This window comes from Equus asinus, chromosome 12 (assembly GCF_041296235.1).
Source record: "Equus asinus isolate D_3611 breed Donkey chromosome 12, EquAss-T2T_v2, whole genome shotgun sequence".
NCBI lineage: Eukaryota > Metazoa > Chordata > Mammalia > Perissodactyla > Equidae > Equus > Equus asinus.
Window position 1 is genome coordinate 68,563,667 of NC_091801.1, and position 17,201 is coordinate 68,580,867.

The window sequence follows — 17,201 nt, forward strand, 5'->3', positions numbered from 1 at the left end:
GTGGAATGCAGTCTGTAGTTTCCCTTCTGGCTGCTGCAACCACCTCTGATGGGCTTATGGATGTTCCCTCCGGGGTGGGGTCCAAGGGCTTGGCTGGAACTAACCTTGTTGGTTCTTGTGCACAGGACCTCAATGAGCAGTGCCTCATTCATGCCCAGACCCTTCATGGCCTTCTGCAGCTGCCGAGCATCGTATTCGCTGGGACGGTCCAGAAGGGCCAAGGCCGCCTTCTTGAAGTTTCCACTCAGCTCACTCTTGAGCACCTCCTCCAGCTCCTGTAGGAAGACAGCAGTAGCCCTGACTGGGAATGGCCCAAGAGAAGAGGGACAGGTGTCTGCTCTCCCCACTGCATGACCTTAGGTTGACAGGAAACCTGCTGTGGACACATGGAAGGTGATCTAGACAGGAGCTGTACGGGTTCAAGTGACCTGCTCTAGAGGACAAGGGTCACCATGACTGCCCATCCCTCTTCCCCCAAGACTGGCAGAGAGACAGATAGAAGATCCCCTGCTCAGGTCTGGAGACCCCAAAGATGAATCACAGTAACAACCAGCATTTGCAGAACATTCTAGGGTTCAGAGAGCTTTCTCACTGATCCTCAAAACAGCCCTGGCATTAATTGGCATTATCCCCATTTAATGAACCTCAAAAGGATCAAGGACTCGCTCCCAAACACTCGGCTAGAAAGGACTGAAATACAGGTTTGTCATCTCTAGGGGGACAAGATCGTTTATCATCCAAATGGGATGATGTGAGAGTGAAAGGGGGCACTATTAATAATTTCAGGGGGACAACAGGAATAATTAGGGACCATCCTGGGCAAATCAGATGTACAGTCACTTTGGTTCTCTTGTTAAATCCTGAGAGGGACACGTGGGGAAGCACTCAGGTAGGGGGGAGAGACGGACATCAAATTCTCACTGGCACCCTGTTGTTGGCAAGCATCCATCTTCATGGATGTTTTCGGCAAGTGCCCTCTATCACATGTGAACTGCCTGCTCCGCCTGCCTCCCTCTGACTAGATGGCTTAAAGAGGAAAAGGTCAAAAATGGGCGTTCAGTCTAACTAGAGCTGCCAATGTCCCAACTGAAATGAAGGACCTCAAAGTGAGACTTTCACGCAGAGACAGCCCACTGTGGGTCAGACTGGAGGCCCAGGGACCAGCTAGCATTTCCGGGACCCAAATGATAGCAGAGGGTGGGTCTGGCTACTCAGAAACATGGCATGATGGCTAACAACACAGTCACAATAGGTCTGTGACCTTGGAAGTGTGCATAATTTCACCAGCTGTCAGTTTCCTTCTCTGAAACGTGGGGAGAAATGACTTACCTGTTAGGATTGTTGGAAGAATTCATTGAACCAATCCATATAAACACAGAGCACAGTGCCTGGCACTTTTTAAATGTTCAATAAGTGGTTATTGTTATTATTATTCCATGTGGAAAGGAACTTTCTGAGAGAAGGCAAATCAACTATTTCTCAAAGGAACCTCTGAGCTCCGGGCCTGGGAGAAAATCCCAGAAGATTTTTGTCCAAGGCCCTGGGATCTGCAGTCTTCCAAGGGGCTGTGATATTACCACCTCCATCCCAGGGCAGCTGCTCCATCTAACACTGTATCTTGTGAAGGCAAGACTTTGGTCAGAACTGCACCGCGTGGATCCACTCGAAGACTGGAAATATTTTTTCAGGTCAGATGGGCATTATACAGAACTGCAGAGAAGAGAAATCCCAGCTGCCTACTCTTACAAGCCACAGGCAGGAAAACAAATCCTTGTGTGTTTACATTCTGTTTGGACACAGAAGCTGGCTCAGGTTCCCTCAGCTCTAATCCTGGTTTTCCTGCTAACTAGCTGCGTCACCTTGGGAGGGGTATTCTCTTCGGAGCTCAGTTGGCATGGGGACTTAGATTTGTTCGTCTCTAACATCTTTTAGCTTCGTGATGTTGTGATTCTAGATCACCTCTTTGGCAGTGTCAGCTATCTGAAACACAGCTGAGGACGGGAGAGGAAGCAAACGGTTGGCACATGTTGGTACTGCAAGGTTTTGTGTTAGAGCATGCCCACTTCATCTTTAGCAGAGCCCCAGGCCCTCACTTGGAATCCATTTACTCTTATTTTACGTAAAGCTTAAGAAGCCTGCATCTGACTTTCCGCATTGGTAGGGTGGAAGTAGACCCAGCATTTGAAAGGCTGCTACAGTTAGACACGTGGACAAGGATGAGAGTTCAACGTCATTCAATTCCATTAAATGCAGCTAAGCTAAAGACTCACTTCTTTTCATCAAAAAAATTACATTGAAAAGCCTGATTGTGAGAAGCAGAAAAACTATAAAAATACAGTCATCTGCTGCATTTGGTGTAGAAATAAATAGCTCCTCTCATGGTGCTGCGTCCTCCAGGTCAGAAGACTTGGGTTTGAGTCCTGGTTCTTTTTCTTACTGTGTGTGATTTTGCATAAGTCATTTAAACAAATGAGCTCTACTTTTCCTCTCTGTAAAATGGAAACGAGCAGACCTATCATAGCTTCCCTTTCCTGGTATGTGCTGGCATTATCCTGCTTGATTCTCCCAGCAGCCTGAGACGGGAGGTGAATTATCATTTTCATTCTATTTTTGAGGAGACCAAGACCTAAAGAGACTGTCGCCTGCCCAGTGTCAAAGAAGTAAGAAAACCCATCTCTATCTCTACATCTGTTTATACATAGTGTGATTGAAACTGTAAAGGTTTTATAAATATGGATTAGAATATGGCATGATAATTAATATTCATTTTGCATACTGATAATTCCAATGACATTAAGAAAAGGTTAAATTGTGCTCATGATACACTAATAAATAAAATAGACAGCCTAATGCATACTTAAAGATTTCTATACTTAACACCATCAATGGCAACAAAAAGAGTGAAAGAAAAATTCATAAAGAAAGAAAAAAGGTGTTGATGCTTAATGAGATGGAGGTTTTTGTTTTTGTTTTGTTTTAGTTTTCTGTAACAATCCCTTGTGAAGACTACTTCATCCTTGAACAAGCCTGAATAAATGAATTCTTGTATAACGACCCACCTGTGAAAAAGGATTTCAAAGACTGGTCTATCTGTAAATTAATATGTGGAATTAGTCCAAATGAGTGGAAAAAAATGATTGAGGGATTAATGGAAAAAGAAGTCAATTTAAAAAATAATGAGTTAAAGAATATTGGTTTTACAAGCCATTAAGCTAATAAGGCAATTTCAGTTTTTCTGAAGTCAATTAAAGTTTTAAGTAGTCGTTTCATGTTTTTCTTGGGCTAACTCAGTAAAGCTTTAAAGATGTTCTCTGCTGCCTTGCGGATGCAGAGGAAGCAGAGGCCGCCAAAGTCGAGGCCGCGCGTCCATGCTCGTATGGACCCCTGGAATCACCTTGCCATAGGACGCCTTGAACTTCTGCTTTATTTGTTGCCTCTCATCCGATGTCCTGCTTGATAGGATTTCAATGATGGTTGTTTCATCAGTTCCTAAAGGGCAGGAGAAAGAAACCAAGCAATTACTCTTCCTGCCCTCCCCACCACGACCATCACCCTTTCGCTGATGAATACCAAATTAACACCTCCCACGTGTATCTTTCACCTGAGTTTAGACCTTATTTCCAGCTGCCTGTCGCCATCTTCCTGTGGATATCCCAAGGCATTTCAATTCCCTGTGCATGTGAAACTGAACTCATCTCGTCTAGTCTTAAGTCCCTTCCCCGCCCTGTTCACTTCATCTGAGCGCACGGCATTCCCCGAATTAGAAAATCCAAAGTCACTTTTGAGGGCCCACCTTCAGTCTCCTTTACTTTCCAATACCACCAAGTCCCATCTCTCTCACCTACAAGACAACTCTGTCTCTTTCATTCCCACTGTCCCTGCCTAACAGGCCCTACTTGTTTTTAGTCTCCCTGACACCAGGCTCTCATCTCTGCGGTCCCCCCTCCATCCAGGCTGCCATCAGAATCATCATTCAGAAGAATGTGTGTTCTCGTTTCACTCCCTATTTAAAACACCTTTAGTGACTCCTCATGACTCCTAGAACTAAATCGGAGTTCTTTAACGTGGCCCTGAGACTTCCTGCAGTTTGCTCTCAAACTATGGTTCTTCTAGCCTGTCTCTTCCCACAACCCCCATGCCTCACTCACTTTGTTGCAGCCACATTTGTTGGTAGGTCGAGCCCTGTTATAAATCCTGAAGCATTGAGTTTCTGCTCCCTCTGTTCTTTCATGAACATGGCTTGTATATCTTTAGCATCGTGGCAGTGATTATATAAGACTGCAGGTGTGTGACATTCTGAGCCTGGTGTCTGGGCCATAGGGAGGGGTCACTAAGTGGTAGCAGGCACTGTTGTGGGGCCACTTCCTGCTGTCTTCCTTGGGTAAGTGGAGGTGTTGGGTCTGTCTTGCCCAACAAATATAGGATTTCTAAGGTACAGTACTATGCATACCACTGCAGGTGTGAAAGATGATCTGTGGAGCTCCATGCATGACTATTTAAAATCTTAATAGTTATGTGTTTATTTTAGTGTGAATTTAAAATAGATAGAGAGAACTAAGTCATTAAACCTATTTGCTATTTTGTGAAGGACGGGGCTAAAAATGAGTTGATCAGAAGAAAAAGGTTAAGTTGATAGTACTCAGATTGACAAGAATCATGGAAGTTGGTGGTTGAATGGTTGAGGTCTGAAACCCTATAATAGGTTGTAAACTCTTTGACGACAGGGATTGTGTCTTACTCAGCTTTGAACCCCTTGGCCCAGGGGATTCACTGTGTATCATGACTTCACTTAGTATTTTCCAGATAAGTATCTTGCATCGATTTTCTCAAAGAGAGGTGATATGAAGCTGAGCTCCTGTAACTCCGGGCCCGTGTGCATCCCACCCAGCCCACTGCCTCTCTTGAGGCTGTCTTGGTGCCTTATGCAGGTGGAAAGCTCTTTGATGGCAGGGTCCATATCCTATTTTCCAGTTCTGTCCCAAAAACACTCAACCCACTGTGGGACAAGAGGTAAGGATGGGCAGCACCGTTGGTCTCCCTGTGTCTGAGGAAATACCCAAATGTTTTGCCATCAAGTGTGATTTATGTTTAAATAAGATTTCAGAGAGACCAGGAGCCAGACTGCACGTGGAGTAACTCCTTGGAGTAAGCAAGGAAGGCCTGTGTGATCGTAGGGAGAAGGGGGAGGAAGGACCATTGGGTACTGGCAAGACCATGCCTACCACAAGGCGAGGAGAAATGGCAACTGAAGTTCTTGATCCTTGTGTAACAGTTAATGGAGAACTTCTAGACCCTGAGCTAGCTTCCATCACATCCCACCCAGGGCACCCAGCAGGCGCTCCAGATTTTTCGACAGAGGAGGACCTCCAGGCTACAATCTGGTTGGAGGGAAGGGTCAGGATGGCTAGACTTGTTTGAAGCTGCATTTGTGTAGAACCCACACTGTTTTTCTTTGCTTTCCATGTTTATTCAGGGTAGCTTTGGGAGAGGCTGATGGAGACTATGAATGGGCTAAAGCCATTCCCTAAATCCACACCTACCATATGGGTTGGATCTGTGGCTGTTGGAATTAGAGTCGGCTGAAAGCAACCAGCTGGTCACATGGGAAGATTTGAGGTTTCCAGGGAAAGTACCTCCTTCTAGTTTCCAAACACCTTCTCCATGGTTCCTGTCATAGGTCCTGAGGTCCCCACTATTGGAATTACTTAAGCTGAGGTGTTTTCTCTGGAAGGCACTTTTCAGAACTAGTATCACACAGAGAAACACAATTTAAGTGGGAAATAGTTAATGGAGAGCAACTTTCCCTAGCAGCCCCGGGTGGTAGAAGCAGCTGCTGTGGTAGGAGAAACATAACCTTTGGAGTCAGCGAGAACTGGGTTGGAATTCCAGCTCTGTCACACACCAGCTGAGAGGCTCTGGACTCACTTTAGAGCTGCGTTGTCCAATTCTGCAGCAGATGTGGCTAGCAAGCATTTGAACGAGCTAGGCTGAATTGAGATGTGCTATCAGTGTAAAGTGCACCCTGGCTTTTTATTTTAAAAAAAGAGCATAAAATACCTCAATAATTTTGATATTGTTTAACTGTTGAAATGTTAATATCTTGGATTAAATAAAATATATTAAAATTAATTTCATTTCTTTTTACTTTTGTTTAAATGTGGCTTCCAGAAAATTTGAAATTCCATTTGTGGCTCACATTACATTTCTATTGGGTAGGGCTGCCCTGCGTCTCTTTCACCCTCTAGAAGATGGAGTTTAAGACAATGCTGATCTCACAGGGGCTGTGAGAGGATGAGATACGAGACTCGGAAAACTCGTATCTAGGCAACGGTTAAGGTCTGTTCAAATGCCAGCACTTTGTCCATCCTGGCCCGCAGCAGTGTGTACATTTCCACGGGAACGGGTACACTGGCAGAACCTCCCATCTGACCCTTCTCCTGTATCCTAGCTGTCAGGGGACACCTACTATAATGGGTTGAATTGTGTCCCTCTAAAACCATACGTTGAAGTTCTAACCTCCAGTATCTCAGAATGTGACCTTATTTGGAAATAGGGTCCTTACAGAAGTAATAAGTTAAAATGAAGTCATCAGGGTGGCACGTGATCCAATATGACCGATGTCCTAATAAAAAGGGGAAATTTGGGTAACGAGACAGACACGCACAGAGGGAAGATGATGTAAGGAGACACAAGGAGAAGACCACGTGAGGATGGAGAATTGGAGTGATGCATGTACAACCAAGGAATGCCTGAGGCTTCCAGAAGCTAGGAGAAAGGCATGGAACTCGTCTCCCCTAGAGCTATCAGAGGGAGCATGGCCCTGCTGACACCTTGATTTTGGACTTTTGGCCTCCAGAACTGTGAGAGAACACATTTCTGTTGTTTTAAGCTACCCAGTGTGTGGTACTTTGATATGGCATATCTAAGAAACTAACATACCCACTGTCCTCAGCAATATCTCAAGACTTCAAGAACGGAAACAAAAATCCTCTCTTTGTGGCCAAAAGTCTAGAGATTCCTGCACCAGCCCATTCCTAGTCCTACTTTCAGTGTCTACTGCCTGTGAATAGCATGTGCTGGATCATTTTTGAATAGAACTGAATTAGTTGGACTTTCACAATTGCTCCTACCCAACTGAGGGATCAGGATCCTGAAAGAGCAAGAGATAGTAGATGCGTTTTCATAGAAGAGTTGGGAGCAGGAAGAATCTGTGTCATGGATATGGGAAGGCATGGAGGGGACCTGGCCGCAGATGGGAAGGGAAGAAAAAGGAAGGCTGGCAAAGACTTGAGGTGTTTTACCCTCCGCTCCACTCTGGCACCAGCCCTTGTAGCCATATTTGGAAAGACAGTCCCAGGACTTAGAAAGACAGCTTTGACCTGGGGGTTAGAGAGCCACTAGCTTTGTGTCCTTGGTCTGTTCACTTAGTCTCAAGGATTAGTGTCATCTTTACAATTCTGGGAAGATCTAGCTATTTGATGCCTGTTGGAGAAACAGAAAATTCTGGGATGAGCTCACTTGCAAAAAGAGCAGAGATTAATTGCTTGCCTCATTCTTCTTCAGTTCCAACACTGGTGTGTATGTTGTTCCTCTTTATTTCCTCCTGCAGCTTCACCTACATAATGTGTATCCAGTTACTCTGTGACTTTTTTTTTTAACTTCTGAGTGCCAGAAATCTCACCTCAAAAGGGATTTTTTCCCCTCATAAAAGTCTCTTGAATCCACCCCTTTCTTTCCATGCATGCTGCTCCTGCCCAGGTCTAGGGCCTCCGCATCTCAGGCCTGGATCCTTACAGTTGTCATCTCTGGAAGGGACTTTCCTGCCTTCCAGTGGCCCATTCGCTGTGTTTTGCCAGCCAGGAATCTGGGCTCATCCCTGGCTTCCTCTCTTCCCTCACCCCACACCCAGTTAGTCACCGCTAAGACCTCACTATTCCACCTGCTGCGTGTCTCTCAGATCCTCCCATTTCTCTCCATCCTCACCTCCGTCACATCACTTAGCAGAATGATTGATACCCATTCAGGCTCCTGCCTTCCCCTCACCTTTTCCAGTCAGCATTCACCATCCCCAGAACGACCTTTCTGATGAGCAAATCAACCTGTTCACTCTTCTACTTCAACCTTTCAATATAGGCCCCTTCAAACCCAGAATAAAGTCTGAACTCTTTAGTGGGGCACATGAGGTCTCCTGAGTAGCTCCTACTTGCCTCTCAAAGTCTTGCCCCCTGGCTCATCCTCTCCCAGGCCTCCTTTCTATCGACTCTATCAATCACTTGCAGCTCCTAGAACAAGCAACGCTTTCTTTCTTACCTCTGGGCCTTTGCACGGGCTGTTCCCTCTACCTGGAGCACCATATCTTTGATCCTCACCTCACTCCCATCCTCCTTTAGGACTCAACTCACTGACCTTTCCTGGGACACTCCTCCCTCAGTGTCCCTCACATGGCCGTTTTCCTCCTCCGCCCTGTCTCTGCCACGCCACACTGCAAGTTCCGTGGGAGCAGGGGGGTTTGCTTACCACTATATCCACACAGAAGGCTCTCAATGTTTATCAGACAACTTGCTGAATGAATGTTTAAATGCATGTGTATATGTGTGAAGGAATGAATGAATGAATGAATGGAGAAGTTGGCACAGCATTATGATGGAACCTTCTTTCTCCATTGGTGTAAGCTGCAAGTGCCACTTGGGTGGGCTGTATGTAGCAGGGCCATACAAGCTGCCATAGTCAACCCACATTTGGATAATTCAGGAAAATTGAGTTAAAATTTAAAAAATAGCGTGATATAGACTCTGCTTCCTAGAATGCTTTAAAAAGAGAGACCAGAGAGCAAGGCAGGCCTGGGATGGCTCGGCAACAGCCTGGAGGTTGGGGGTGGGTTGGGGGTGGGGGGCAGGGAGTGTGGAAATGGCTAGATTTCCCTCCAGCCCTTTGAGTTCAGGTCTCAGGTTTAACCCGGGAGCTGTTCCCACCACCCGACCAAGAAGGGATTTACTGAACAGTGATCTCATTTTACATTTCACAATGTGTGTCATATAAGCAGTCTGTGCTGCTGAACAGTTTCCTGTAAACATTTACAATGGTTTGAGGCACTGGGGCTAGTCCCTAGTGGTTCCGAGAAAGACATTTTAAAAAATGAGAAAAGAAGGAACCTCAGCCCGGATTGTGCATGGGACACTGGAGAATAATTACAGAGCAGAGGTCAGAGCCGGGGTGATAATCGGCTCCAGGAGTGCCGGAGGGCCTCCTTGTTTCTGCTTTCCCAGCAACTTTCTGAGAAGATACCGAGCTGAGTTTCAACAGGATGGAGGCACTGGGTTTGAAGTGCCCTCCACTTGACACCAGGAGCCCATGTGCCCGTGAGTGGCCCCCGCAGTGTGCTGGAGGCAGGGCTCAGCTTTCCCCAGGCTCCAAATTGTGGCCACAGCCTTGGCTCCCTGGAGCCCAGGGGCCGCAGCCCCATCTCTGATGCCTGAGGGCCAGTCTTTCCCACTCACACCACAAGGCTTCCCAGGCCCTCAGTGTCCTTCGGAAATGGGGGTGAGGGGAAGATAGATAAAGTAACGATGCGGGGAATCCTGCCTGCCTGGGAGGGTCATTGCTTTTCACTTGCCCTCTGTATTAGTTTCCTGAGGCTGCTGTAGGAATTACCACAAAGTTCGTGGCTTAAAACGACAGCAATTTATTCCCTCACAGTTCTGGGGGCCAGAAGCCTGAAATCGTGGTGTCCGTGGGACCACGCTCCCCCAGAGTGTCTAGGATGGAATCTGTTCCTTGCCTCTTCCAACTTCTGCCAGTCCTTGGTGTCCTTCAGTTTGTGGCTGCGTCACTCCAAACTCTGCCTCCGTCTTCACATGGCCTTCTCCCTGTGTGTCCTCTTCTCTTCTGTGTCTTTTAAGGACGCTTGTCAATGGATTTAGGGCCCACTCAGGTAATCCAAGATGATCTTTTCTCAAGATCCTTAACTTAATTACATCTGCAAAGACTCTTTTTCCAAATGAGTTCACATTCACAGGCTCTGGGTGGGCCTATCTTTGGAGGGGGCCACTGTTCAACCTGGTACACCCTCAGTGATGGAGAACAAAGGCAACTCAAGGGTCGCCTTACTCCGCTGCTCACATGGATCTAATTGGCATGGTGTGGGATTTGGATCTGAGCATATCGCTCAGAAGGAGGAGATTAGCATATAGAGAGGTGCTGCCTCCTTTATTCTGATTGCCTCCACGTGAGGAGACATGATTAATCCAATTTTGCAGGTGAGAAAACTGAGAAACTCAGCGGCAGAGCAGGGGCTCAAACCCAGGTCCGAAGTTCTTTCCCATACCTCGCAAGTGGAAAGAGCCCTGGGCTCAGGGTCACAAGCTCTGAGTTCCAGGCCTGATTCTGCTCCTATGTGACTTGAGCAGCATTGCTTGACCCCCATGGATCTCAGAGGAACTGGACCTTGCTCCCCCAAGTGTGGTCCCAGGACCTGCAGCATCAGCATCACCTGGGAACTTCTTGAAAATGCAAAATCTCAGAATCCGCTCAGAACTACAGGATCGGAATCTGCATATCAACAAGCTCCCCTGAAGACTCAAATGCACATTAAAATCTGAGATATTATGGACTAGATACTCTCCATGGCAGCTTTTCCCTCTGAGAGACTGTTTCTGTGATTCTGTGAGGGAGAATGACAAGCATCCTTTTACATTTCAGAGAGGATAATGGATGTTGGGGTCCATACACGGTCAAGAAGAAGACATTCTGTTCAGAAGGGCCTTGCCGGGGTGGCCCAACAAGTGGCAGCTCTGGGCAGAGGCTGGTGGTGAGGTGCCTGGGAGCTGGGACGAGGACAGCAGAGGGGCAGAGAGCCCCAAGAGGAAGGCCTGACAAAGAGCCTCAGCATCAGGGAGAGGGGAGAGGGCTGCTCTGGGTCAATCAAGACCCAGACCAAGCATGTGCTTAGGACCCAGGAAAGCAGGGGCACCAAAGAAACAGTAAAGAGATCTGGAAGTTTTGTGTTATTTAGAAAAATAAAATACTATTTTATGGTAGAGCATTCTTATTATTTCAAATTACATAGGTGGATGAGTGGGTAGGGAGTGCACATAATCTTTTGAATGTGTAGGGTCTCTAGACCCCTCTGTCCAATACAGTAGCCACTCACCACATGTGGCTACTGAGGACTTGAAGTGTGGCTGGTCCAAGTTGAAATGTTCCGTACATGTAGAAAACATACCAGATTTCAAAGACTTAATGTGGAAAAAAAAGGGATGTAAAATATCTCATTAAGAATTTTTATATTGGTTGCTGAAATATTTTCAATACAGTATTGAGTTAACTAAATAAAGTTTATTATTAAAACTCATTTCACCTGATTTTTTTTACTTTTAAAATTTGGCTTCTCAAAAATTTAAAATTACATATGTGGCTCATCTTTGTGGCCATTGGACAGCATAGCCCTGGACATTTAAATCCAGCCCTGGGAGGGCTAGTATACCACTAAGATGGGTGCATGGTCTTGCAGACAAATTTTGCTGATGATACTATTTTCTTTGTTTGCACATATTAATAGAGTTTGGAATTCTAGACCTTCAACCAAATCATGGCTTTCCAAGACGGCCCTAGTTTCCAATCTCCCCACCCTGATTTCACAACTCTTCAGCTTCGGGCAAGATATTTAACCTTTGAGCCTCAGCATTCTTGTCTGTTAAGTCATTATAATAACCCAGCATTACAGGGGTGTTCGGAGGACTACATAGATAATGTGCGTGCAGTACCCAGATTAGCATGCGGCACATAGAAGGTGCTCTCCAACAGTTACCAGCACAATAGTGGTCCCACCTTGTGGCCACATCCAAAAGGGAGACAAGAACACTGTGACTTTGGCATATAGTAAGAGCTCCATCTGGGCTTATTGAATTGAACTCACTTGGTGACTAAAGAATGAAGGGATTTATCATTAAGCACAGCTGAACCATTCCCACACCCACTTCAGCTCCTGTCTCCAACTCCCATCCAGGTGTCAGGACCTCACTGGAGAAGCAGCAGAGAAGCACCTGTGAGGCTGGCTCAGCCTCTCAACAAAACTCAGAACTGTAAACATCCTGCCGCTGGCAGGCAAAGCCATCTCCAACAGCTGTTGTCCAAATATATGTTAGCCAGGTCAGGATATGAGCAGCTCTTCTCTGCTCTTGGAAGCCCTGTGCTTTCTCCTCTGATGACGCCGAACCAAGCAACCTAGGTGTCATTGTTCATTTCTAGCTCCCTCTGTTTTTCTCCCTCTGTGATTTATTCAAGAACGCTTAATATGTAGCAAGCCCTTCTACCACTTCCCCACCAGATCTTCCCCAGCCGCAACTCCCTTGGGACTTCTCCAACATTTCTTGAGCAAGGCAGACTATTCTATAGCTGGATACTTCCTGTATTGAAGCAACATATGTCTTCTAAGATCTTCCACCACAGATCCCAGTTCTTTCCTCTGGAATCACACAAAGAATTTACGGCCATATTTATTCTACCACAACACCCATTCCTAGGAAAGCAAATCTCCACTAATTTACTTCTAAGTAAAAATCTCCTCCTCCTATTCAATGGGGCCCTCAGCATAATCAGCAGGCTTTTACTGCTGATTTCACCTCTCCCTTCCTTTCTACTCAAGAAATACTCCAAATTATCGCTCAAGCCCCATATTCCTCTGTCATGTCCATCTCTTTAGCAGATAATCTTGCCTCCCACTCACTGAGCAATGTCATCAGATTACCAGGCATGAACACCCTCCACTTTCTCCCCTCACAACACCCATGAATATATCTATTCCTGCTCTCAGTTTCACCTCCTTCTCTCCCCCCTCCTGCTCAAGGTAACTCCTGTCTGTGCTTTGGATTCCACCTTCTTCCAGGCTCCTGGGACTAGAACCTTGTTTCATCAGCAACTTCCTTGGGTCCCAGAGTGTCTCTTCACGGCCTTAGTCCTAGATGCTCTCGCTGTCATCCTGCCATGTTCCTGGGTTTACCCTCCTGATTTCTTGCTTAGTCCCCGACTCTTGGCCATGCACTTACCCTTAGGCCTGGACATAAACAGCTTTTCTAGTTTTGACCGCTGATTCTTGACCTTGGCCACAGTTGTAAGTTCACTTGATCTATTTCTAGATGTAGCTCCCCGGGCCTAATCCAGCTCTCGTCAGACCTGATTCTCTACCACCTCCCACGAAAGGGATCAGAGGGGTACAGATGACATTAGGATTGCATGAACTACTCTTCTTGGGAAGTTTCTCCCACGTCAACATCAAATTAAATGTCACAATATCCAATTTCTAACTATTATATTGAATCCTAAAAAGTAATAGGATCTGATTATAACTTTGGGGCCTTTTATAAAGAGAAGCTTAGAAGCGATCAATTTGGATTAGCTTGAAATATACAAGGTGAGTGGGAGGTCATCTTCCTAAGATCATGAGAAAGCTGGATGTGAGGTCAAGTTTAATCAACTTCGAAAGTAAATTAGCAAACAAAATATCTTTCATACCCATTCCTTTGCAGGCTTTGTTCAGCTTTTTGACATCTTGATCCACATCGAAACCCTGAGGACTTTTCACTTTGGCCTGGAGAAAATAATTGAAAAGGTAAGTGGACAATATAGACATTCTTAAATTATCTCTGGCTGAAATTGGTAGCTAACTGGAAGACCAAGCAGTCATCCCATTGAGGGCCCAGCTGCCACTTTGCACGTGGGTGCATGTGGCAATCAGCTGGGGAACCTCTGGCCCCAAAGAGATGGCTGGTACTCCTTGAAGCCTGCTGGCCCTGGAGAACCACAGAGAATGGTCCCCTCTGTTCTCAAGGACAATCAGCCGGCCAATTCTGGGATGAGCGATTTTCACATCAGCCCCACTTTTGTGTGTCTGTCTCTGAAACAGAGAGTGATAGAGTGGGTCACTGTCCAAGAGTGCTGGTTTTCCCTTTTTTTTTTTTTTTTTTTACCATGAGACACAGTATATCTAGGGAATAGGTGTTGCCAGCCAGAAGCTGAGGGTTCTAGGATCTCACTAGAGATCAAGTGACCAGTGCTAAGGCTTTGCCATCCACACAATGAAAGACATAAAATTTAGTTTGTCAGAGATACCATATGGACCATCAATAGCACAGTACTGATTTTTACTGCTCCTTGGCGAAAGAAAGACCTATGTATATACTAAGCTAACATTTCCCGGACTTCAGTCATTGGCATAATACATGCACTAATTTGTCCACCACTATTAAAAATTTAACGATGTGAGGTTAATTGCAGTTATGTAATTAGTAGCCTTGAATACACCCTGTGTTTTCTCAGATCTTTGCCTTTCCTCACAGAGATGCTCTTTGATGACGTGTGTCTCTTTCTTTCCATCCTTCAGTGAAGGCCGCTTTAAGCACTACTGCCTACACCGCCCGATTCCCCTCTCCCTCCCTTCAGTTCCTTTGACACCCACTGGGAATGAATAGGGACCACGTCAGGCACAGAGGACATGTTGCATTTATTGGTCTGGCATCGCTATTCCTTTGGGGAACTTCTCCTCCCCTCATTTCATGTGGTCTCATTGGGACTGTCAATCATGAAGCTTGAGCCCCACGGTCTTACCCTCAGGTGGGCACAAACCCCGTCACCCTGGCAATCATGGCTGGTTCAAGTGTGGGGATATAATCCAAGCAGGATGGATTAGAATCTTTCCATTGGTTGATATGTAGATATTGACAGGGATACGTGTCTCTCCCTAACGGGCTTGCTAAGCTGAGAGAGTGTGAGTCTCAGGCTGTTGGCAGCCATCCTATCCACCACACGAAAGGAGCATGAGTCCAGAATGAAGCAAAGTGGAGACAGAAAGAGTGGAAGTATGGAGAGAGAGAGAGAAACTGAATAATATTGTATAAATCCTCAGATACAGCAATGCCTGTATCCTTGCACTTCCCAGTTTCAATAACTAACAAACTCCCACTTTCTCTAGTTAATATGAATTAGTTTTCTGCCCTTGCAACTAAAAGTATTCTAATATCCATGGACTGGAGGAAGGCTGGCTTCTAAGCCTTGGTTAATGGAGAATCATGTGATCCTAGAGCTAAAGGCCACCTATCGCCCTCTGCCTTTTGGAATGTGAGTGCCTTGCACATCTTGACATTTATCCCTGAAACAAGCTGGGAGGGGGGCTTACATTTGTTGAGCACCTGTGACGTGCCAGACAATCTCTTCATTTACTGCCCTTTCTTCGTTATTAACAGGGAGGAGCAGGCATTAATAGTCTCCTTTTAGGGAATTTGTGGGAGGTCTTGCAGGATGCAGGGTTGCACCCAGCTCAAGTTGCCTCCTAAAGCCCATGCTCTCAGGTCCAGTGCACCATCCTGCCTCACACTCTAATTGTGACCGAGGCTTTCCTGTCCAGCAGAGGGATGACATATCCCATTTTCCTTTCCAAGTCTTTTATGTAGTGTAAGAAAGCCATCCGGTGCCTCTGAAGGCTCGTTGGCAGGACCAGCGACGTAATTTGCAGGCCTCAGTGCAAAAGAAAAATGTAGGGCTCCTTGTTCAGAAATGATTAAGAATTTCAAGATGGTGACGTCAGAGTGTGAAACCAAGTGGGAGGCCTTTCTGAGCGTGGGGCCCTGTGCAACAGCCCAGGCTGCACACTTCTGAAGCCCACCCTGCTCTTTGATCCAAGTCTGGAAGGGGTGGTTCTCTGAGTGTGGGAAGTAGCAATCTCAGAGAGTAAATGGAGTCTTTGCTTTTCATGAGAAGTATTATGGAGGGCTCAGGAAGTGAACCAGAGCAGCAGAATCTCCTATTAATGGGCTGATTCTTAAACTGCTCTGTATGTCATTTTAGTCTCATTAGTGCAGAGAATTTGGTGGAACACTAATGATCTATCCCACTTCACAACTGTGAAAGAGAGACCCAGGGCTCTGGGAACGGCTAGGCAGCTTAGGCTCTGCCTGAGGTCCCTGGTCAAGGGGCGGTGGGGGCTGGAGTCCAGCTGGGGTTACACTTGCCAAGCCCTGTGCTGCCAGGCTGACGGGGCTGCTTCTCCCCAGAGGGACGCTTTCTCCTCATTGGCACAAAGCTGCTGCCAGGGCTTGCAGAAGCCATGTGGAGACTTGATTAAGATTGCCTGGCCAGGCAACGCGTGGGTCAGAACCATGGCTAGAACCTGATGTCTGACTCTGTCAGGTATGAGGTGACATTCCTGCCCCTCCTCCCCTTACTGTTTTGGTAAAGTTGTTCCACGACACTAACATCACAGAGTTATAGGAGCAGAGGGATGGGAAAAGAACCCTCTGAACATGTCCAATTTGTTTATCCAAAGCTGAAAAATGAGTAAATAAGTGTCGCTTGGTCCAAAATTAACAGTGATGTTTGGGGAGTGCAGTGGGAGAGTGTTGACCACAAGTTAGGACTAAAGATGATATTGAGAAAATGTTTTTCTTTTTTCCTTAACAAATAATGTGGTGTAAAATCTCTATCAGATGTACAACCGTCAGCAGGGCAGGTGGAATTCACTGTCCCCTGGTTCTTTCTAGGAACTTCTCTTAGCCATGTTGGTTATCTTTCCCAATCTGAAGAGAATTTGGTCTTGCTCCTTGTAACAGCAGGATATTTGATGTCGGAGAGAAGGAATCACGTGATGTGATGTGATTTTTAAAAAAAAGGAAAAAGAAAATGGTCTGTTTGGAATTTTCCCCTCTGCATGTCTGGGACTGCCTCCACAATGGGCGTATTCATCAGTGACACCCAGTGTTGATGCAAGGGGTGTCCTTGGCTTGTTCTGATGAGCTGGGTAATGAATTTCTCCAGAATGTATACGGAGTGGACATTCCATATCCATTGTTCATTGTGAGCGGACCAGGCAGCTGACTTTGGGAGCTCAGGCCTGTTTGCCAATCAGACTTCGTTTTTGAAACCTGAGGCCATGGAGTAGAACTTCCACATAAAGCAGGGATGTAGGAATGCGAGTCAGACACAAAATGGAGGCACAGGGGGCTCCAGCATGGGGACAAACATGTTTGTGGGGGTTTAGGCGAATACATGGATATTCCACGTGCTCTCAACTACAATGTGTAATGGAGTCAGGGCAACATTCCTTTGTTGGTTTGGTTTGGTGAGGAAGATTGGCCCTGAACTAACACCTGTGCCAATCTTCCTCTATTTTGTATGTGGGTCACAACCACAGCATGGCTTGATGGGTGGTGCGT

General features: G+C 46.1%; 1 protein-coding gene across 3 annotated transcripts in view; it reads right to left on the reverse strand.

Moving 5' to 3' along the window:
- Positions 1-17,201, reverse strand: part of ANXA13 (annexin A13) — a 52,066-nt gene that overhangs the window by 15,390 nt on the left and 19,475 nt on the right. For all 3 annotated transcript variants that reach the window (XM_014867865.3, XM_070481553.1, XM_044743768.2), the window contains 3 exons: positions 13,510-13,585; positions 3,395-3,489; positions 105-275 (listed from right to left, as the gene is read on the reverse strand). In XM_014867865.3, coding sequence (XP_014723351.1) covers positions 105-275; positions 3,395-3,489; positions 13,510-13,585 — 342 coding nt within the window. The remainder of the gene's footprint in view (positions 1-104; positions 276-3,394; positions 3,490-13,509; positions 13,586-17,201) is intronic.